Below are 24,764 nucleotides of genomic sequence, written 5' to 3'. Positions count from 1 at the left end.
TCATCCATCTCAGTGGCTGGAACTTGAGTTCTGGCAAGCTTTGCCAGTGCAGGCTCAACTGCTCTGGAATCCTAAATAAACTTGAAAGGAGATCCAGGCATCAAAGCCTGGACTTCAGGGGCACATGACCTAGTGGGGGACATCAACCAGAGCAGCCAAAGGAGGGTTTGCAGCACCCCTCCTCCAAGCCCAGGGAGCAGAGCTCACAGCTCTGAAAAACTCCTTCCTTCCACTTGAGGAAAGGGAAGAGTAGAGGACTTTGTCTTACAACTTGGAAACCAGCTCAGCCACAGTAGGATAGTGCACAAGGTGGAGTCATGAGGCCCCCATGTAAGAAGCTAGCTCCCAGAGGACATTTCTAGACATATGCTGGGCCAGAAAGGATACTGTTGCCTTGAAGGGAAGACTAAAAAGCCCTTGGGCCCTGAATAATCAGCAGCAGTAGACAGGTAGTACATGCCATGGGCTTTGAGTGAGACTCTGAGATGTGCTGGCTTCAGGTGTGACCCAGCACACTCCCAGCTATGGTGGTATGAGGAGAGACTCCTGCTTCAGAAAAACAAAGGGAAGAGTAAAAGGGGTAGTTTAGGTACCGCTCAACCACAGTGGGATGGAGCACCAAGAGGGCTCTTGTGGTCCCTGATTCTAGGCCTTAGCTCTTGGACAGCATTTCTGGACCTGACCTGGGCCAGAGAGGAGCTCACTGCCCTGAAGGATAAGTCCCAGGCCTGGCAGCAATCAACCACAAGCTGATTGAAGAGACCCTCGGGCTTCAGTGAACATCAGTGGTAGCCAGGCAGTACTCACTATAGGCTTGGGGTGGTGGTGGCCACAGAGAGAGACTCCCCTGCCTATAAAAAGGGGAGGAAAGTGTGGGAAGAACTTTGTCTTGTGTTTTTTGTGCCAGCTCAGCCACAGAAGAATAAAGCACCAGCTGGATTTTAAGATTTCCAACTCCATGCCCTGGTCCCCAGATGGCATCTCTGGATCCACCCAGCACCCAGGGGCACTCACTAACATGAATGGAAGGACACAACCTGGCTGGCTTTGCCACCTGTTGATTGTAGAGCCCTAGGGCCTTAAGCAAACATAGGTGGTAGCCAGGTAGCAGTTACACCAGGCCTGGGGCAAGACCCAGTGCTGTATTGGTTTCAGGTCTGACCCAGCACAGTCCCAGTGGTGGTAGCCACAGGTGTTCTTGTGTTACCCATCTCCCAGCTCCAGGCAGCTCAAAACAGAGAGGCAGGGGAAGGCCATTTGTTTGGGAGAGAGTAAGGAAAGAGAACAAGAGTCTCTGCCCAGTAATCCAGAGAAGTCTTCCAGATCTTATCCAAAACCACCAAGGTGGTACCTCTATGAGTGTGCAAGAACCACAGTGTTACTAGGCTAATGCAGATATGGTTGCAGTGACCACTTAGATCACAACACCCAAGTCTCTTCAAATACCTGGAAAGCCTTTCCAAGAAAGGTGGGCGAAAACAAGCACAGACTCTGAACACTACAACGAATACCTAACTCTTCAATGCTCAGACACCAATGAACAGCCACAAGCATCAAGAGAATCCAGGAAAACATGACTTCACTAAACTAAATGAGGCACCAGGGACCAAGCCTGGAAGGGCAGAGATATGTGACCTTTCAGATAGAGAATTCAAAATAGCCGTTTTAAGGAAACTCAAAGAAATTCAAGATAACACACAGAAGGAATTCAGAATCCTATCAGATAAATTTAACAAAGAAATTGAAATAATTAAAAAGAATCAAGCAGAAATTCTGGAGTGGGGCCAGGTGCGGTGGCTCACACCTGTAATCCCAGCACTTTGAGAGGCTGAGGCAGGCAGATCGCTTGAGGTCAGGAGTTTGAGACCAGCCTGGCCAACATGGTGAAACCCTGTGTCTACTAAAAATACAGAAATTAGCCAGGCGTGGTGGTGCATGCCTATAATACCAGCTACTCGGGAGGCTGAGGCAGAAGAATCGCTTGAACCCAGGAGGCAGAGGTTGCAGTGAGCCGAGATCACCCCACTGCACTCCAGCTTGGGTGACAAAGTGAGATTCCATCTGGGGAAAAAAAAAAAACAGGCTGGGCACAGTGGCTCATGCCTGTAATCCCAGCACTTTGGGAGGGTGAGGTGGGCGGATCACCAGGTCAGGAGTACGAGACCAGCCTGGCCAACATGGTGAAACCCCGTCTCTACTAAAAATATAAAAATTAGCTGGGCATGGTGGTGGGTGCCTGTAATCCCAGCTACTCAGGAGGCTGAGGCAGGAGAATCACCTGAAACCAAAAGGCGGAAGTTACAGTGAGCTGAGATCGTGACACTGTACTCCAGCCTGGGTGAAAAAGCAAAATTCCATCTCAAAAAAAAAAAAAAAGAAAGAAATTCTGTAGTGGGAAAATGCAACTAACATACTGAAGAATACATTCTCGTAATAGCAGAATTGATCAAGCAGAAAAAAGTGTAGAATTTTTATTAGTTTTCTCTTTGCTTATTTGCTAGCTTGTTTACGCAATGAGTGTTAAGTTGTTATCTGTTTAAAATAATGAGTTATAAGATAGTATTTGCAAGCCTCATGGCTTGTAGTCTCAAACCAAAAAACATACAATGGATACAGAAAAACATAAAAAGCAAGAAACTAAAACATACCACCAGAGAAAATAATTTTCACTAAAAAGAAGGAACACAAGACCACAAAACAACCAGAAAACAAATAATAAAATGGGAGGTGTGAGTCCTTACTTATCAATAACAATATTGAGTGTAAATGGACTACACTCTCCAATCAAAAGACACAGAGTGGGTGAATGGATAAAAAATAAGACCCAACAATATGTTGCCTAAAAGAAACACACTTCACATATAAAGACACACATAGACTAAATATAAAGGGATGGAAAAAGATATTCCAGGCAAATAGAAACCAAGAAAGATCAGGAGTACCTACACTTACATTAGACAAAATAGCTTTCAAGACAGAAATGATAAAAAGAAACAAGGAGGTCATTATTTAACAGCAAAGGAGTCAATTTAGCAAGAGGATATAACAATTGTAAATATTTATGCATGCAACACTGGAGCACCCAGATTTACAAAGCAAATATTTAGACCCTAACACAATAATAGCCGGAGACCACAATACCCCTCTTTTAGCACTGAACAGATCATCCAGACAGAAAATCCACAAAGAAACATCAGATTTAATGGGCTCTGCAGAGCAAATGAACTTAACAGATATTTACAGAATATTTCATCCAACAGCTATAGTATACACATTCTTCTCCTCAGCACATAGATCATTCTCAAGGATAGACCGTTTGTCTTAAAACATTTTAAAAAAATGAAATAATATCAAGTATCTTCTCTGACCACCATAAAATAAAACTAGAAATCAGTAACAAGAGGAATTTTGGAAATTATACAAACACATGGAAATTAAAGTGTGTTCTTGAATGACTAGTGGGTCAATGAAGAAATTAAGAAGGAAATTGAAAAACTGAAACCAATGATAATGGAAACACAACATACCAAAAGCAGTACTAAGAGGAAAGCTTATAGCTCTAAGTGCCTACATCAGAAAAGCAGAAGAACTTCAAATAAACAATCTAACAACTATTCTTAAAGAACTAGAAAAGCAAGGGCAAACTGAACCCAAAATTAGAAGAAATAATAAAGTTTGGAGCAGAAATAAATGTATCTGAAACAAATAAAAAAAGATCAATGATACACAAAATCGGTTTTTTGAAAAGATAAAATTGACAAACCTTTAGCCAGACTTGCATAAAAAAAAGAGAAGACTCAAATAAAGACAGATATGAAAAAGGAGATATTACAACCAATACGCCAGAAATTCAAAGGACCATTAGAGGTTACTATCAGCAACTATATGCCAATAAATTGGAAAACATAGAAGAAATTGGTAAATTCCTAGACACATACAACCTAATAAGATTGAACCATGAAGTAATCCAAAATCCAAACAGACCAATTACAAGTAATGAGATTAAAGCTGTAATGAAATGTCTCCCACCAAAGAAATGCCCAGTACCTGGTGGCTTCATTGCTGAATTTTCCCAAATATTTAGAGAAAAACTAGTATCAATCCTATTCAAACTATTCCAACAATAAGGGGAGGTGGGAATAATTCCAAACTCTTTCTACCAGGCCAGTAATACCCTGATACCAAAACCAGACCAAAAAAAAAAAAGAAAGAAAGAAATAAAGAAAACTACAGGCCAATATCCCTGATGAACATTCATGTAAAAATCTTGAACAAAATACTAGCAAATCACATTTGACAACCCATTAAAAAGTTCTTTCATCATCACCAGGTGGGATTTATCCCAAAGATGCAAGGATGGTTCCACATATACAAATCAATCAATGTGATAAATCATATCAAAAGAATGAAGAAGAAAACATATGATTATTTCAATTGATGCTATAAAAGTATTTGATAAAATTCAACATCCTTTCATGATTAAAAAAATCTTTAAAAACTGAGTATGGAAGGAATGCACCTCAACATAATAAAAACCATATACAACAGACTCACAGCTAGTATCATACTGGATGGAGAAAAACTGAAAGCCTTTCCTCTAAGAACTGGAACATGACAAGGATGTCCACTTTCACCACTGTTATTCAATATAGTACTGAAAGTCCTAGCTACAGCAATCAGGTAAGATATAAATGGCATCCAAACTGGAAAGGAAGAAATCAAATTTTCCTTATTTGTAGATGATACAATCTTATATTTGGAAAAATCTAAAGATTCCATAACAATACTATTAGAACTGATAAATTCACAGTAAAGTTGCAGGATACAAAATCAACACACAAAAATCAGTAGCATTTCTATATGCCAACAGTGAACAATATAAAAAAGAAATAAAAAAGTAATCCCATTTACAATAGCTCCTAATAAAATTAAATACCTAGGAATTAACTTAAGCAAATAAAGATCTCTACAATGAAAATTAAACACTGATGAAAGGAATTGAAGAGGACACCAAACTATGGAAAAATATTCCATGTTCATGGATTGGATGAATCAATATTGTTAAAATGGTCATACTACCCAAAGCAGCCTGCAGGTTCAATGTAATCTCTATCAAGATAGGAATTACATTCTTCACAGAAATAGAAAAAAAAATCCTAAAATGTATATGGAACCACAAAGGACCCAGAATAGCTATCCTGAGCAAAAAGAACAAAACTGGAGGAATCACAGTACCTGACTTCAAATTATACTACAGAGCTATAGAATCAAAAGAGCAGAGTACTGTCATAAAAACAGATACGTAGACCAATGGAACAGAATAGAGAACCCAGAAACAAATCCGCACATCTTCAGTGAACTCATTTTTGACAAAAGTGCCAAGAACATACATTGAGGAAAGGACAGTATCTTAAGTAAATGGTGCTGGGAAAACTGGATATCCAAAGCAGAAGAATGAAACTAGACCCCTATTTCTCACTATATAGAAAATTCAAACAAAATGAATTAATGACTTAAATCGGGCTGGGTGTGGTGGCTCACATCTGTAATCCCAGCACCCTGGGAGGCCGAAGAGGGCAGATCACTTGAGGCCAGGAGTTCAAGACCAGCCTGGCCAACATGGCAAAAAACCTGTCTCTACTAAACATACAAAAATTAGCCGGGCATGGCGACGTGGACCTGTAATCCCAGCTACTCGGGAGGCTGAGGTGGGAGGATCGCTTGAACCTGGGAGGCAGAGGTTTCAGTGAGCCAAGATAGCACCATTGCACTACAGCCTGGGCAGCAGATCAAGACTCTGTCTCAAAAAAAAAAGACAGAGACAAATCTAAGACCCTAAACTATGAAACTATTACAAGAAAACACTGGGGAAACTCCAGGACATTAGACAGGGCAAAGATTTATTGAGTAATAAATACCTCACAACCGCAGGCAACCAAAGCAAAAATGACCAAATGGAATCACATCAAGTTAAAAAGCTTCTGCATAGCAAAGGAACCATCAACAAAGTGAAGAGACAACACATAGAATGGGGAAATATCTGCAAACTGGCCATCTGACAAGGGATTAATCACCAGAATATATAAAGAGCTCAAACAATCGGAAAAAATATTTAACAATCTGATTTTAAATTGGGCAAAAGATCTAAACAGACATTTCTCAAAAGAAGACACACAAATGGCAAATATGAAAAGGTGCTCAACATCACTGATCATTAGAGAAATGGAGATCAAAACTACGATGAGACATTATCTCACCCCAGTTAAAATGGCTTTTATCCAAAAGACAGGCAATAAAAATGAGGATGTAGAGAAAAAGGAACCCTCATACACTGTTGGTGGGAAAGTAAATTAGTACAAACACTATGGAGAAGAGTTTGGAGATTCATCAAAAAACTAAAAATAGGACTACCCTATAATTTAGCAATCCCATTGCTAAGTATACATACAAAAGAAAGAAAATCAGTATATTGAAGAGATTATCTGTACTCGCCTGTTTAGCGCAGCACTATCCATAACAGCCAAGATTTCAAAGCAACCTAAGTGTCCATCAATAGATGAAAGGATAAAGAAAACATGGTACTATACAGAAAGGAGTGTTATTCAGCCATAAAAAGAATGAGATCCTGTCATTTGCAACAACATGGATAGAACTGGCAGTCATTCTGTCAAGTGAAATAAGCCAGACACAAAGACAAAATTCTATGTTCCCACTTATTTGTGGGAGCTAAAAAATTAATTGAAACAATTAAACTCATGGAGATAGAGAACAGAATGGTGGTTACCTGAAGGTGGGAAGGGTAGTGAGGGAGTGGGGATGGTTAATGGGCACAAAAAAAAGTTAGAAAGTACGAATTAGTATTTGATACCACAACAGTGTGACTATAGTCAATCATTTAATTGTACATAACTAAGAGTATATGTGGACTGTTGTAACACAAAGGATAAATGCTTCAGGTGACAGATACCCCATTTACCCTGATGTGATGATTCCAAATTGGATGCCTGTATCAAAATATCTCATGTACCCCCTAAATATATACACCTACTATGTACCCGTGAAAACAAAAAGTTAAAGATTAAAAAAAAAAAAAGAAGTCACTTTCACTTGGCATTTCATGCACCATTTAAAAACAAAACAAAACAAAAAAAAACAGGAGATGCCTACTAGTCCTTCAAAAACTAAAAGCCTTCACTGGAATACTTGTAACAACTGACGTACATGCTTTAGTCTTCCAAAATGGGAAAAACGAGGTAAAAACTAAAACCATGAAGTAAATAGTTTGCTTTAAACATTCTTCAAGTTTATATTGCCCATAAGCCATGTTTTCTAAAGTTCTTAAAATCAGTACTTTTGTGCTCTTATCTTGAATACTTCAATGTACCTGATTATAGTACCAGAATGTGGCTATAAGAACTAATGTCTCTATCATATTAATATAAAAAATATTTAAGGTATTTGCATTTTGTTTTAAAGTCAACTCTTCAGAAGAATACATCTTTTAAGTTATACCCTGACCATGAAATATCATGTTTTGGTCTTGATGGCAAAAAATATGCACAGAGAACATTCCCTGTCATACATTCCCTGCACACTAGGATAAAATGTATATTATTTCTGTAGTGGTGGAAGATGGGAGGAACTTCTGGTTTCAAATACTTAGTATTCAGGGAGAATAAAGAAAATAACCCTGTGGAAAAGTACTTTCTTGGCTTAGCCACACAGGAAAATTCAGATGCAATTTTTTTTTTTTTGTCATCTTCTCCCACAGGTGAACTCTCAGTAAGCAATGCAACTTTTCATCAGACAGGTTTTACTACATTTTTTAAAGAACAGTCTAATTTACAACCTTTGCATGTGCTTCAAGTTTTTCATGTTTAAGATACAAATATAACCTCAAGCAATTTGTTTTCATCTTGTAGTCATAAAACATGTGCAGGACACAGAGATCCTTTAGCTCTTAAAGGACACACTATTAAACATAACTTATTTATCTGAATATCAACTATGTTTACATGTTGATAAAGAGTATAGTTCTGAACCAAATAATTAAATTGTGCCATTCATATCACTTAGCTGATTCTTATTTTAAATAATTCAAGTTATATTCATATCTACCTTGTAGATTATAAGAGCTACATTATATATTTCTAAGCAATTTTAAATTAATTTTGCAAAGTAGTTTTCAGTATAGGCCATATACATTTAGTGTCCCTAAACCAGGGGTTTCCTGATCAATTAGACAATAAGGAATTGCTCGTAATAGCCAGCCTTTGTCTTTATAACCTCCTATATAATATCTAGTTGTGGCCTCTGGAAAAATGTTGTACTGAGGACCCTCACCTATCAAGTAGGTAGAAGCAACAGACAGGTTCAGAACCACTACCCTAAACAAAGAAGTCAAGAGAAAGATTTAGAATAACTTTTATTCAGAAGGAAAACAAGTGAGAATATGCATGAAACTGAGGCATGTTAGGTTGGTCTGATCAACTGGCACCAGTGGCACAAGAAAATTAATGCCCTTCATCATGTGGAATCTTCTACAACACAATAGTTTATGTATTTTAAGGAGGTAAACTTTTGAAAATCAACAGAAGCAAAGGAAATGACAAAACATTTGCTGCTATCTGAAGAGTATATTCCACACTTGGTTTTTAGTAGCAATGTTGTTGAGAACACAAGGAAGCTCATTTTAAGATCTTACCAGGGAATCTGGTAACATTAACTATTAAACTTTATGTGTATATAAATCCCTCTAAATTAGTTCTAAAAACCTTATATAATGATTACAGTTTTTGTTTTGTTTTGTTTTGTTTTTTGAGACAGGGTCTTACTGTCACTGGGGCTGAAGTGCAGTGGTGTGATCTTGGATCACTGCAGCCTCCACCTCCCAGGCTCAAGCAATCCTTCCACCTCAACCTCCCAAGTAGCTGGGACCACAGATGCACACCACCATACCCAGCTAATTTTTGTATTTTTAGTAGAGATGAGGTCTCACCATGTTGCCCAGACTGGTCTTGAACTCCTGGGCTCAAGCAATCTGCCCACCTCTGCCTCTCAAAGTGCTGGGACTACAGGTGTGCTGGGACTACAGGCATGAGCCACCATGCCCAGCTGATTACACACTTTTCAAAGTGGTTTTACTTAACTTCAGTCATGGATTTAAATAAGATAGAGGATTTAAACCAAGGTTATTTGCCTTTTCAAGGTATGCATGTGTGAATGTGTGTACATATATATACATACACACATATATATACATATATATACCTACATAAGATTTACCTAAAAGAAATAAATTTCTATGAATAGGAAAGTTCTAAAAAAGTGATGGAAATATGCCTCTTTGCAATTCTTACCAGCACCAACAGAGGAATCATAAGCCCTATAATGCTTCTTTTGAAAGATACAGTAGTAGACAAACATTTATGTCTAAAAATACCTTTTAAGCTCTACTATTTTCATTAAATAAGCAGGTTGTATGTTATACACAGCCCAGTGATAAAGCTTATCAAGTAAGGCTTGCACACAAATCAAAGATGGAATAAAATAAATTTAAATCAGATTCGTTCAAATATTTTTTATAAGGAATCAAAGATAGTTTTCATTTAAGATAGCTTAAACTTCGACTTGCCATAGAATACAGGTAACTTCTGCTTTACTCACAAATGAACATTGAAAATATTCAGGTTAAGTATTATGGGGCTCATAAAAGCTCATCTGTTTCAGTAATTTAAAGCAAACCATTATACCCAGTGAAAGATGATGTTCTCAAAAGTCCACCAAGCAAAAACATTTAGTTCTAGTTCTCATTTTAGTTCTATTTTCCCCGCTATCACAGTCACTAACAGCAGTATACAGAAATAACCCACAACTTATCAACCTTAGTGTCTCCACGAGTTTTCACACAAAGTAAACTATTAATCTTTTCTACAAGTGCCAAGTTTTAAGAAAGTGACTAAACAAAGTATTGTAGGGAATAGAGTTGAGAACTAAAAGTTTACACATAAACCTAAGAGAGAAGCAAGAAAAGTTTTCAAGCTGTCTGTTCCACAAGGGACTACCACCTTAAACTGTGTGCCAAAGAAGGCTAGCTCTAAGTGCTGCTCCCTAAAATGTTTAGAAAATGTTGTTCATAATACATGGAATATTTTTTGAAAAAACTGAGGCATTCTATAATTGCCCCCCTCCAAATATACCTGTAACTTTCAAAAAAATTGTTTAACCCAATATTTTCAAGATACTTGACTTCAAATCTTTCTTACCCATTAAGAGTCCTGCAAAGTTAGTGTTTCTCACAGCATATTTTGAGAAACTATGTAAATTCTAGGTAATGTGCCATTGATTTAGGATCTATTAAGAAATCATATAATTAAGAGAAATCCAGCAAGGCAACAGGCAGAAAACTGCTTAGGAATGTTTAAAATATTTAAGATAACACAGAAAAGATAATGTAACAAGAATAGAATATGTGGGTCGTTATTATTGGTATGGTAAGCATCATCTGCATATACAGTCTATCAAATTGTTTCAGATTATTTTTTCATCCCTATTGCCAACATTTCACCCATGCCCTTTTCACTGTAGAATAATGGTAAGCTTAAATATCTTCCGAAGTTATTTTCCTCGTTATAGTCTATTTTTCTAATCTAGTGCTTCCCAAACTTAATTTATTGCTTATTAATAAGAAGAGATCTTGTTAAAAATGCTTAACTAATCTAATCTAGTGCTTCCGGTTTAATTTATTGCTTATGAATAAGCAGGGATCTTGTTAAAAGGTTTTGGGGGTGGGGTCTGAAATTTCCCATTTCTAAGAAGCTCCCAGGTACTATGATGCAACCACACTTGAGTAACAAAGATCTAATTCATTCTAAAAGCCACGCCTTACTACTCTTAACTCAATGAATTGTGCGTAAACATCTATATTCAATTACTGGTCAAAAACTTCATTCTAGACCAATCTGGTTTTTCTCCTATTATACTCATTTCAACCCAACCCTGGTTTTTTTTCTTAAGATAAAATGTATGTAAAGTACAGATTTTAAATGTACAATTCAGAGTTATGATAAATGCATATTCCAAGTAACCAACTACTACCTCCCCCTACTTTAGGTAAAATGCATATACAGTGAAGTACAGATTTTTAATGTACAAGTCAATGAGTTTTTATAAATGTATATACCCGAGTAATGGCTATTCCTCTCCCAAAAAGATATAGAACACTGTCATCACATCAACTCTGTGTTTTGGCCCAACTCTATAAATGCCCTTTCACTTTTCTACTGCCTTTCCACATATCCTTAAAGACTCAATTGAAGCCCTTCCTTCTTCAAAGCACAACCAAAATTCACTCATGTACCACCATCTAAATTTATTTATTATTTTTGAGACAGGGTCTCCCTCCATCACCCAGTCTAGAGAGCAGTGATACAATCATGGCTCACTGCAGCCTCAAACTCCTGGGCTCAAGCAATCCTTCCCGCCTCAGCCTCCTGAGTAGCTAGGACTACAGGCATATGCCACCATGTCCGGCATTTTTTTTTTTTTTTTTTCTTGTAGAGATGGGGTCTCGCTTTGTTACCCAGGTTGGTCTCAAATTCCTGGCTGCATGCCTCAACATGTTGGCATTACAGGCATGAGCCACTGCACCTGGCCTCTATCTAATCTACCATTTTTAAGGCCCAGCCATCATCATCCCACTGAACAACTACAGTGGGCACCTCACAGGTTTTTCTACCTCTATTCTTGCTCCCTTCCTCAATATATTATCCATGGAGTTGTCAGAGGGACCTTTTAAAATTATAAATCAAAGCAAGTTCCTGTCCTGCTTAAAATTCTCCAATGGCTTACCATCACATTTGCAATGAATCCAAATGCCTTTTCCTGTATCAAAAAGCCCCTACTTTTCTGACCTCATCTCTTGCTACTTTCCCTATTACTTTCTATGTTCTGGCCACTTGAACCTCCTTCCTGGTCCTACAATACAGCAAGATGTTCCTACTTTAGGGACTCCACATTCATTACTTCTTCTGCTCTTCCCCACCACCTTTATGACAGGCTTAGTCATTCAGATCTTAACTTTAAAGTCACCTCCTCACAGAAGCCTCCCTGACAACAAAATCTAAAGTAGCTGCTCGGTCATTCCCTAACACAAATCCTATTTTAATTCTCCACACAGCATCTATCATTGGTATTTATCTTGATGTGTTTGTTATTTATCTCTTCTCACAATAACATAAGCTCCATGACTATCACATTTTTCAACAGCGTTCTATGCTTTAACTTCTGAACCCAGAATGGCATCCATCTCGTTACAAGCAGATGCTTCACAAATGTTTTCTAAATAAACATGTTAACATAGATAATATATATTCATGTTATGCAGATGGAAATTGTGCCTAGTATCCCAATACAAAATTTCCTGTAAAATCTAAAAAGAATAAGAAAGCTATTGCTAGTTTTCAAACAAGATAAATCGTTCACAAGAAAAGAGGAGGAAAGCATTGCACCTTTAACCTGGAGCAAAAATAACATAAAACACAGGTTAAGGCAAAGTTTAACTCACATAAAGTTTAATCATCAAGTTAATGAAAATATCAAAATTTTTGAGTTAGTGTATGGCAGAGAAAATTTAGTTGCAAATAATACAGTTTTTGGTGTTTCCATTATTGACAAGCTATGCTGCAGAAAGAGCAATCGCATTAAATCTTAGTTCATCAGGGTCGCGCTCCATAAACTTCTTGCAAACTTCTATGGCATCCTATGGAGGAAAAAAAAAAGTATGATTTTTCAGTGTAAAAGTGTTTTACTTACAAATGATAAACATTTCATATTTTTCTAATTCATACTAATTTTACACTGTAAACTTCCTTTTCCAGATGAGAAATAAAGACCACCAGAAAAGTGAACACGGGTGCCCTAATTTGCTTTGTACAAAAGTATAAGATACAGTAAGTTTTTGTTTGTTTGTTTGTTTGTTTTTTGAGACAGAGTCTTGCTCTGTCACCCAGGCTGGAGTGCAGTGGTGCAATCTCGGCCCACTGCAACCTCTGCCTTCCGGGTTCAAGCAATTCTCCTATCTCAGCCTCCCTAGTAGCTGGGACTACAGTCACATACCACCATGCCCAGCTAATTTATATATTTTTAGTAGAGGTGGGGTTTCACCATATTGGTCAGGCTGGTCTCGAACTCCTGACCTCAGGTGATCCACCCGCCTCGGCCTCCCAAAGTGCTGGGATTATAGCCGTGAGCCACTATGCCTGGCCGTAAGTGTTCTTAAAATGCTATTAAGAAACTTTTCACCTAAAAATCACGTTTCATTGATTCTAAGCCACACAATTTATTCATGTTTTAAAATCTCTAAAATCAGGATCAAGATACAATTAATGGTATCCTGGATTTGATGAAATCTGGGATATAATGAGCAAGTCTTTCAATACTATTCTTGCCTTTTCAAATTTTACATTTGTTCATAGAGCTGTGAAAACCTCTTTATTTGTTGTAGATTTTTAACACTAATATAAATTTTCTTTTTGGATTTTCTAGAGAGAACAAGGATAAAGAAGTATCCAAATACAAAGAAAATGTTATGCAAGTGACCTTTAGAGATGTTTTAAAGATGACAAAATATTGATGAAGATGGGCCAACAAGTGTTACTGTTACCTCTAATAAAGTTTCATCACTAGTTTCACCATGGTTAATTGGAAATGGCTTCCGCCCATCTGTGGAAAACAGACAAACAATTGAATGCTTAGCTGTTTTTACAGGATAATGTGCTTTCAACTTCCATTTTCCTCTTCCCCCAGTGAGGCAAGAAAAGTTAAAAGCCATTTTCAATAATATATCCCAAAACAAATGTTTTAATGTGCTACCATGAATATTTTTTATTAAAGGTTATTAGTTAGAACTTTGCTTCCATATTTGAAAGCCTAAATTATCTTCATGAACAGAATTTATTACAATGCTGGCTTTCGTTTCCTGAAAATAATACGCAAAATTATTGTCAGTTTTTTTAAAATTATCACCCCAGCTTTTATCCTTGGAAATTAAAAAAATTTCTTTTTTCACTTTAAATAGGAAGATCTCAAGTAAGACAGACATGTTTAAAACAATGAAAGGGAGCTACACTGTCATGGCTTATACAATACTACTATTAACTGTGTACTACCAATGCAGTAATATAGAGGAATAATCCAAATAACCCAGGGTTATTTTACTGACCACCAAAATAAGCAAATTCACAATCAACTTAAATAAACTAGTACTTTTTCAATATTATTTTTTAAGAAGTCCAGAATTATTTAAACTCATGCTAACCCAAAGTCAACTGACAATTATATATCCAAATCCATAATCTCAGATGTCTTGTAAGTGGCTCTTCATTAAGTTCAATCCATAAAACACAGCCCCTTCTACGATTCCATGGTTTCTAACCATAATAAAAATTTCTGAATATGCATCTAGTAATAGACTTGGTTGTTAGATTTTTTTTTAAAAATGAATGAAAATCAACACATAAATTCATCTCCATAAAAAGTAATATTAATTTCTATAAATTATATCATCAGAATTTGTGATTCCTATTTTTGGACTAACATTGAGATAAATATTCAAAATCCTAAAGAAACTTATCCCTAAATTACAATGCCTGGGACATAATTCCTAAAGTTTCTAAGAACCTTTAGGAAATATTTTCCTGTAACTATATTACACATGAACACTTAATTATCCATATTTCTATGAACTTATACTATCTTTCTAAATTATAATGTATATTTCTCAATAATATATCATAAAATGTCTTCTTAAAATATCCTTTTGTGGTAAATGCTTATTCTTCAATAGACTATTCTATGTTTATATGACTATCACATTCATTATGTGCCACCCCATTTTGTATTATTTTTTAATGTTTACATAAAGGCAAAAGTATAAGTAAACAATGTAGGCTGTTCCCTCCCTAACCAAATTATAAATTAATATATATTTTTTCCTTTTGTATTTTTCTTTCTTCTATTTAATTTAGAGACAGGGCCTCACTTATATTCCCCAGGCTGAACTTAACCTCCTGCGTTCAAGCAATCCTCCTGCCTCAGCTTCCCAAGTAGCTGGGACTGCAGGCACATGCAACAGCACCTGGCTTAATATATGTATTTTCCTGGTTTCCATCATTTTTGTGTGTGTGTCATTCATGAGACTAAAGAGCTAATAAACTCAGTTATGGCTGGGTGTGGTGGCTCACGCCTGTAATTTAAGAAGATTGCTTGAGGCCAGGAGTTCAACACCAGCCTGGGCAATACAGTGAGACCCCACCTTTACAAAGAATTAATAAATTAGCCAGGTATAGTGGCACAAATCTGTAGTCCCAGCTGTTTGGGAGGCTGAGGCAGGAGGATCACTTGAGCCCAGGAGTTCAAGGATGCGGCAAGCTATGATCGTGCCACTGCACTCCAGCCTGGGTGACAAAGTGAGATTCTGTCTCTAAAAAAATAAAATAATAACATAATAAAATAAAAACAAAAAATGGCAGTGAGCAATTTTCCTTCGAATGCAGCTGTTTAAAGTAACATATAATTAATTTCAATTATTATAGACTAAGATTGTTAAACAACTGATCCTGAAATGTCAAAACCGTACAGTCTATTTTCATAATAGCAGTATAGAACAAAGATTAATTATGATTTTTACTGTTATTCTAATCCATGGGCCAAATCCAGCCCTCAGTGTATTTTTAATGCCTCCTTTAAGCTAAGACTGGTTTTTATGTTTTTAAAAGACAGTATGTAGCCCACAAAACCTAAAATATTTACTACTTGGTCCTTCACAGAAAAATTTTGCCAAAACAATAAAATGTAAAATTTGCTGTTGTTCCAAACACCACTACCACAAAACTGTCACTTGCCAACAACTTTGGGTGTAATTTCAGTAAATGCATATGCTGCAGAAGAATCCATGAGGCTCAGAGACTGTCACACTTACAGGCCCCTTCTAAAAGAGGCAGGAAAAAGCTGCACCTTGTACATGGGTCATGTAACCTAAAAACCCCAGTCCAAATGGCTGTGCCACTTCCAGGCTGGACGGGGAAGAAAATAGTGGCCTGACTTTTTGGTAGTAACTAACCAATTCATTCAGAACTTGTTTTTTGCATAGTGTGATCACAAGCCCCCAGAGAAAGGTGACAACAGAGTTGTACAAGAGACAAGCGACATGACAAACATCACGAAATGCTTTTTGGTGCAGATAACTGAGTATCAGCTACTGTCAAATACCCAACAATGGCCAACGACATGAATGATGGAGCTTAAAAAACAGAGACTATACAGAAATAAAAACTGTTTTACTGGTTTTTGTTTTTGTTTTTTTTGAGACAGAGTCTCGCTCTGTCGCCCAGGCTGGAGTACAGTGGCGCAATCTCAGCTCACTGCAAGCTCTGCCTCCTGGGTTCACGCCATTCTCCTGCCTCAGCCTCCCGAGCAGCTGGGACTACAGACACCCACCACCACACCCAGCTAATTTTTTGTATTTTTAGTAGAGATGGGGTTTCACCATGTTAGCCAGGATGGTCTCGATCTCCTGACCTTGTGATCCACCCACCTCGGCCTCCCAAAGTGCTGGGATTACAGGCGTGAGCTACCACACCCAGCCACAGAAATAAAAACTTTTTAAAAATGTACGGGCTTAAAAAAGAGAGACTATACAGAAATTAAAACTTCTAAAAAATGTACAGGCATGCCTGAGAGATATTGTGGGTTAGCTTCCAGAATACCACAATGAAGCAAGTATCACAATACAATGAGTCACAAATTTTTTTGTTTCCTAGTGCATATAAAAGTTATGTTTATATTACTCTGTAGTCTATTAGGTATACATTAGCATTATGTCTAAGAAAACAATGTACATACCTTAATTAAAAAACACTTTATTCCTAAAAAGGCTAATGATCATCTCAGCCTTCAGCAAGTTGCCATCTTTTTGCTGATGGAGGGGCTTGCTTTGATGTTGATATCTCCTGACTGATCAGGACGGCGGTTGCTGAAGGTTGGGGTAGCTGTGGAAATTTCCTAAAATAAGACAGTAATGAAGTTTGCCACATTTGACTCTTTCTTTTATGAAAGATTTCTCTGTAGCATGTGATGCTGTTTGACAGCATTTTACCCACAGGAGAACTTCTTCCAAAAATGTTGTCAATCCTCTCAAATTCTGCTGCTGCTTTATCAACTACATTTATGTAATCTTCTAAATCCTTTATGGTTTGTGGTCATTTTAACACTGTTCATGACTTCTTTATTAGGAGTAGATTACATCTCAAGAAATCAGTTTATTTGCTCATCTTTAAGAAGCAACTCCTTACTTGTTCAAGTTTTATCATGAGATTGCAGCAGTTCAGTCACATCTTCAGGCTCCCCTTCTAATTCTAGTTTTCTTGCTATTTTCACGATATCTGCAGTTACTTCCTCCAATGAAGTCTTAAACCCCTCAAAGTCATCCATGAGGATTGGAACCAACTTATTCCAAACTCATGTTAATGTTGATATTTTGAGCTCTTCCCATAAATCATGAATGTTCTTAAGGGCATCTAGAATGGTGAATCCTTTCCAGGAAGTTTCCAATTTACTATTCTCAGATCCATCAAAGCAATCACTGTGGCAGCTATAGTCTCGCAAACTGTATTTCTTAAATAACAAGAAATGAAAGTCTAAATGATTCCTTGATCCATGGGCTGCAGAATGGATGCTGTGTTAGCAGAAATGAAAATATTAATCTCTTTGTAAATATATCTATATCGGACTTCTTGGATTACCAGGTGCATTGTCAATTAGCAGTAATATTTTCAAAGGAATCTTTTTCTGAGCAGTACGTCTCAACAGAGGGCTTAAGAGATTCAGTAATCCAGGCTATAAATAGATATACTATCATCCCGGCTCTGTTGTTCCATTTATAGAGCATAGGCAGAGAAGATTTAGCATCATTCTTAAGGACCCTAAAATTTTCTGAATATCAAATGATCATTGGCTTCAACTGAAAGTCACCATCTGCATTAACAAGACAATCAGCCTGTCCTTTGAAGCTTTGAAGGCAGGTGTTGACATCTCCTCTCTAGCTACAGAAGTCCTAGATGGCATCTTCTTCCCAAGAGAAGGCTAGTCATCTACATGGAAAATCTGTTGTTTACGTAGCCACCTTCACGGAAGATCTGAGCTTGATCTTCTGGATAACTTGCAGCTTCTCCATCAGCACATGCTGCTTCACCATGCACTTTTATGTTATGGAGATGACTTCTTTCCTTAAACCTCATGAACCAACTGCTAGCTTCAGACCTTTCTTCTGTAGCTTCCTCACCTCTCTCAGCCTTAACAGAACTGAAAAGAGGTATGGCCTTGCTCCAGATTAGGCTTAAGAAAATGTTGTAGCTAGTTTGATCTTCTATCCAGACCACTCAAACTTTCTCCATATCAGCAATAATGCTGTTTTGCTTTCTCGTCATTCATGTGTTCACTGGAGCAGCACTTTTAATTTCCTTCAAGAACTTTTCCTTTGCATTCACAACTTGGCTTATTGTTTTGCACAAGAGGCCTAGCTATCAGACCATCCTGGCTTTCAATATGCCTTCCTCACTAAGCTTAATCATTTCTAGTTTTTGACTTAAAGTGAGAGACGTGTGACTTGAATGCTTACAGGCCTTTGTAGGGTTATTATCTGGCCTCATTTCAATATTATTGTGTCTCAGGGAATAGAGAAGTTCAAAGAGAGGAAAAGAGATGGGGAAATGGCTGGTTAATGGAGCAGTCAGAACACATACATGAAATCAATTAAGTTTGCCAGCGTATATGGGTATAGTTTGTGGCATCCCAAAACAATTATGGTAGTAATATCAAAGATCACTGATCACAGATACCATAACAGATATAATAATAAAACGTTTGAAATGTTGGGAGAATTACCAAAGCGTGACACAGAAACACAAAGTGAGCACATGCTGTTGGAAAAAATGGTGCCAATAAGCTTGCTCAAAGCAAGATTGCCATAAACCTTCAATTTGTAAAAAATGAAATATATGTAAAGTACAGTCAAATGAGGTATTCCTGTATTATTACTATCCTTAAAATGAGGAAATTCTACATACATAAAAGAACAGAATGCCATATTTTCAAATGCTATGCAAACTCAGAGAACAGAAGAACTCTTAAAAATTAAAACTATGGCCTGTGTGCAGTGCCTCATGCCTGTAATCCCAGCACTTTGGAAGGCTAAAGCAGGAGGATCAATTGAGCCCAGGAGTTCAAGACCAGCCTGGGCAACATAGCTAGACCCCAATTTACAAAAAAAAAAAAAAAAATAGCCAGGCATGGTGGCACAGGCCTACAGTCCCAGCTACTCAGGAGGCTGTGACAAGGGGATTGCTGGAGCCCAGGACATCAAGGCTGCAGTTTGAAGGGGTTCCTTTCAAAGGCCAACTCTGCAGTAATTTGAGCATAAAAATACATGATATCATGGATTATAATCATTTAAGTAAAGTAGGAATCCATGAGTCCATTCTGATTATAAATGAATAAATGAGAGGAAAAGGAAAGCTTCTAATGTTGGGGGAATTTTTTTTTAATTGCCATTTGGCAATAGTCATAATGATAATCCAGTCAAGAATAATCAATGGATGCAAAATCTGGAGGATAAAAGCTTGATGAGCAACTGCATGACATACTTCTTAACTTTATTGTGAAGAAACTACCTAAAAGTCACTAAACATCACCAGTAATGGGGCAAATTGACATCATGTGCCTCTCGATATGATGCACTGAGAAGAACGCAGCATTATTTCTGTAGTTATTCCTGCCAAAAATGCATAAATCATGAGGATAAATCAGATGGCCTAAATTGGAGGATAATCTCAAAGTAACTGCCCTATACTCTTAAAATAAATGTTACAGTCATGAAAGACAAGAAAGCATTCTGAGGTACTGTTCCAGATTAAAGGAGACAAAGAAACATGACAAATTCAACACATAATCCTGGATTGGCTCCTGAATAGAGGACATTATTGTGATAATCAGGAAAACTGTAATGGGGTCTGTGGATCAGATAATACTGGATCAATGTTATAATAATTTCCTGATTTTGATATTCATACTATAGTTATGTAGGAGAGTATCCACTTGTTTTGAGAAAATACACACAGAAGTTTTAAAGGTAATGGGGCATCATGTCTTCAACTTATTTTCAAATGGTTCAGAAATATGAATTGAATCTGGGTAATCTGTGGGAGGATGTATGGGAGCTCTGTATACTATTTCTGTAACTTCTACAAACATCTTAAGTTACTTCAAAATAAAATTTCTAAAACTGCTTCAAAGTATTCCTGTTACTTCAGGTAGACAATAATTTATTAGTTAATGGTTTTTTAATCTGATTGTTCAATCAGTTCCAAATCCACCTCTAAATCCCAATGCTCTACTCTATATCCACAAGGAGTTGTTTTATCTATTTTAAAATATGTACTTCTTCCCCTTTACATATGCCAGAAACTATATGAGGCCCCAAGGAAAAGGGAGGGTGATAACAAAAGAGAAATAACTCAGTCCTTTTCATTGGTTAACCTTACAATTTATTAGAGTAGGGAATTAATACATTAAAGACTACCACCATTCTCTGTTAAATATAGATATCCTATAGAAATTAACTTGCACAATGTCTACAATCATACAGCCTTATTTTTAAAAATAAAGTTACAGTCATCTCTCCATATCTGTGGGGGACTGGTTCCAGGACACCGGCCCCATCTCATACCAAAATTTTGAGATGTTCAAGCCCCTTGACATACTCTACCTAAATGGTATAGTATTTGCATATAACCTACACAATTCCAAATACTTTAAATCATCTCTAGATTACTTATCATACATAATACAATATAAATGCTATGTAAATAGTTGTTATGTTGTTTTCAAAATTTGTTTTTTATTGTTGTATTGGTATTTATTTTCTAATACTTTCAATCCACAGTTGGTTGAATCTACCAATGCAAGAACCCACAGAGAGCAAATTGAACTTTGAAATGACTTCTTTCTTAAAAGTTATATAGTGTCTTCTTTTCTTTTTTTTTTAAGAGATGATGTCTTGCCATGTCACCCAGGCAGAAGTGTAGTGGCTGTTCACAGGTGCAATCATAGCACACTGTAGCCTCAAACTCCTGGGCTCAGGCAATCGTGCTTCAGCTTCCCACTACAGAAAGTGGGACTACAGGAACACACCACTGTGCCCAGTGCTAATCTCTTAATCACTATTTTCTACTCACTAACTCAATACTCTTCTTGCTCAATATTCCTTTTGAATTTATTAGATCTGCATCAGTGTTATTGCCAGTTTCCTTTGCAATGAATCAGCAACTGCCCATCTTTGTAATGTACCTATTATTGCTCTAACATCTCAAAGATTATGGCTATTCTTTACCACTCTGAAATTATTTAAACTCATTTAAAAAATCTAATTTCCAGTAGGCTTCTAATTTTCCATCAGATCATTCTTCTTGATAAAGAATATCTAAACCAAACAAGACCTCAGTAGTTCTGCCTTTGTTTTATGAAGTTCTTACTTCAAACCAATTTTAAAATCCTTTTGTGTTGATCTTGGCATGCTCCAAAAGAGCATTATTCTTCATATGTAGCTTACCCTTGATATATGTCCTTCCTTCTAACTGCCCTTTTAGCCTCTGAGCCGAGACAGCTATCTAACCAGTAAAACTGAGTTTTTTTTTAAGATAACTCTTTCCTTCCCATTGAGATCATTAGAGAGGTTTTCTTTTGGTTTAAATATATTTTAGATGTTATTGTTTGCTCTGTAAGTCTCTCATTCTGAAAGTCACAATCAGATTTATAGTCTCGGGTTATGAATCCTACATATGTTTGCTCTGGCCAAATCTACTTTCTTGAAGTTAACAGAATGTGTCTGTTAAGTCCCAGCACTCTTTATTTCCTCTTCCACTAGTTATTATTTACTATTCACAATTCAGAGTAGAAAATCTGCTTCCAGCAACCACCCAGACATCTGAAGTCCCCAATCACTGTTATACTTTATCTCTGCAGATTTTGTAGACTCAATTAGCAAGGCACATCTTCAAAACTGTCCTGGAGGTCCATTATATACTACCAAAATAATGACTTCTTCTCATTTAAGTTTTATTACTCCTCAAATCACTCTAGTATTGTAGACAACGCTCAGGGTTGCACATTTTTATAAATACTATGTTCTTTCTTTTCCTTGTCCCCTTTGATAGGGCCATTTCTTTTTAATAAAGTATGCGATCTGTTGCTAATATTCCAAACACAAAATCCACCTAAATTTTATGGATCACATTTACAGTCACAATCTGTGTTCTTTCAAAATTTTCTATCTTTATACAACTTAAAATTAATGTGACAAGGTAATATATAGACAGCAAATGAGAGGTAATAGAACCAAAACTCACGGTATCTAGAATTACTGAAAAGAACTTCTCTTTTTTGTTGTTTATTTGGCTTTTTTAAAACTCGAGAAGGTCTTATGGAAAAGAATAAGAAGAAGTCATAATAAGTATTGTATACCAATTATGAAAAAATTACAAGAAGTTTATTCTGTCTGAGTAAATTATGTGATCTCCTCCAACATGCCATGAAATAGTCCACTGAAAGGTAAACTTAAAAAAAAAAAAAAGTACAGGTATAAGCCAAAATACCAAGTAACTAATCATGGGTACTCTGACATATGCCTGAAGAAAACAAAGGCTCCTGTAAAGTCTTTAAAAAATCACAGGAACATTACAAAACCCTGAAAACTAGCGACACTCAGCCCAATCATTACAACTATTACGCTCTTGTTTTTTTTTTTTTGTTTTTTTTTTTTTTTTGAGATGGAGTTTCACTCCTGTTGCCCCGGCTGGAGTACAATGGCACGATCTCGGCTCACTGAAACCTCCACCTCCTGTGTTCAAGCGATTCTCCTGCCTCAGCCTCCCAAGTAGCTGGGATTACAGGCATGTGCCACCACGCCGGGCTAATTTTGCATTTTTAGTAGAGATGGGGTTTCTCCATGTTGGTCAGGCTGATCTTGAACTCCTGAGCTCAGGTTATCCGCCTGCCTCAGCCTCCCAAATATTACACTATCTTTTAAAACTAAAGGTTGTTCAGCCAGATATTGATGATAACCCACTCAATAATTTTGTAATGATTGCCAGAGAGATTTGAAGCAGTTCCCTGTAATGGTTTTTACTTTCTTGCTTTGCTAAAATGCGAAGATGGTATGCAAACATTTTTGAATTATCAGTTGCTTAAACATAAAATAACATTTTTCTAGTAAACTGTCTTAAAAGGAAAACTGTCGCTATGTCAAATCAATTTTATAGGCAATCAGTTAATTTAAGTAAACACAATAAATATCAATAGTCCTGTTTATCATAAGTAGAGACTTTCCCATTTACCATTTCTCTCTCCAGGACAAATTAAAATAGTTCTTACCTAATTCATAGAGATGCCCATCTACATGAACTAATGCAATAAAATGAAGATCTACTTTCTCATCTATACTTGGTGCCTGGAATAGGAGGGAAAAATAGGTATTATATACATTCGTAGTCAAACAAATCAGTCATGTATACATAAACACATACAAATAACATCAAATTATATAAGAGAACATTTATCCAATATAATTCAAGGCTTAATGTTTGGTATAATGGACAAAGAGTGACCATGCCTGTGTTTGTGACAATGTGCTCAGTTATCGGCAAAGAAAACAGTGACTAAAAGCACAACTTTCTTAATCTCAACTATCTAAAGACCAAAAATTGTGTTCACCTTAGAAGCCTCAGCACTTAGCACAATGCCTGGTATACAGTATACGCACATTGCATACTTACTGAATGAAATGAATACATGAACTGATATGTATGAGTTTTTAAAATTTGAAATAAGAAAGTTAAAATATTTTTACACCTAACAGCTTAAAGAAACTCTTTTCAAGTTAAATTTTAAGATGTCAAAAGAGATGTTCCCTTAAAGACCTGAACTTGATAATCTGATGTTTTAACAGTGCAGTGTAAACAGTCTTTGAGTAAAATAAGCATTTTAACCCACTCTGGATTTTAAAAGTTTAAAAATGAATAATGCAGGAAAATAGCCTAGGCGATTAAAAGGAAGGGAAAAAAGATAAGAACAAATTAAAGTACAATTCACAGTAGCCTATGATTTTTCTCTGCTTTGATGCTTAACAAACAATTTGAAATTAAGACTAGATCTACATTTCTTTAGCTTACCAATCAATTTGCATGAGCAATATCTACATTTCTAAGGCATTCAAATAACATACGCAAAGTCGATACATTGATTAACTGGCACTTCCTATGATATGTAGTAACTATACAGCTAATATTAATATGAGTTAGCTATACATCAAACCTAAATGGTTTGAAATGAAATACAATCACTGTTAAAAATGCAAATAGAGCACAAATTTTAAAGGAAAAGTTTTCAAATGGCATAAATCAAATTATATCTCAGATTACTTAATATCCTTTCAGTAACAGATAGTATCTTAAATAAAAAATTATATTCTTTTCATCCTCAAGTAACTATATATTTTCAAGTAGTTGTAATATGAAGTTTTCTGATGCAGATATTGAAAGGTACAGAATAAACATTACTATCTTGGATATACAGAATGTTTCTAAAACATTTATATATAGTGTTTCACCTAATCTCAAATTATTCTTCAGAGGTTATTTCCCTCAAATTATGAA

General features: G+C 36.4%; 1 protein-coding gene across 36 annotated transcripts in view; it reads right to left on the bottom strand.

The window, feature by feature from the left end:
- Positions 1-24,764, bottom strand: part of LMO7 (LIM domain 7) — a 310,361-nt gene that overhangs the window by 241,736 nt on the left and 43,861 nt on the right. For 4 of the 36 annotated variants that reach the window (XM_054665399.2, XM_063792220.1, XM_063792221.1 and 1 more), the window contains exons 6-8: positions 23,485-23,560; positions 13,664-13,722; positions 12,545-12,760 (exon numbers count right to left, since the gene is read on the bottom strand). The exons of the other annotated variants lie outside the window; for them this stretch is intronic. In XM_054665399.2, coding sequence (XP_054521374.1) covers positions 12,677-12,760; positions 13,664-13,722; positions 23,485-23,560 — 219 coding nt within the window. In that variant the 3' untranslated portion in view covers positions 12,545-12,676. Of the gene's footprint in view, positions 1-12,544; positions 12,761-13,663; positions 13,723-23,484; positions 23,561-24,764 lie in introns of those variants that run through there. 36 annotated transcript variants of the gene reach the window in all.

This window comes from Pan troglodytes, chromosome 14, assembly GCF_028858775.2.
Source record: "Pan troglodytes isolate AG18354 chromosome 14, NHGRI_mPanTro3-v2.0_pri, whole genome shotgun sequence".
Classification (NCBI taxonomy): Eukaryota; Metazoa; Chordata; class Mammalia; order Primates; family Hominidae; genus Pan; species Pan troglodytes.
Note: the sequence above shows the minus strand (reverse complement) of the source record. Positions and strands in the feature narration are given on the sequence as shown.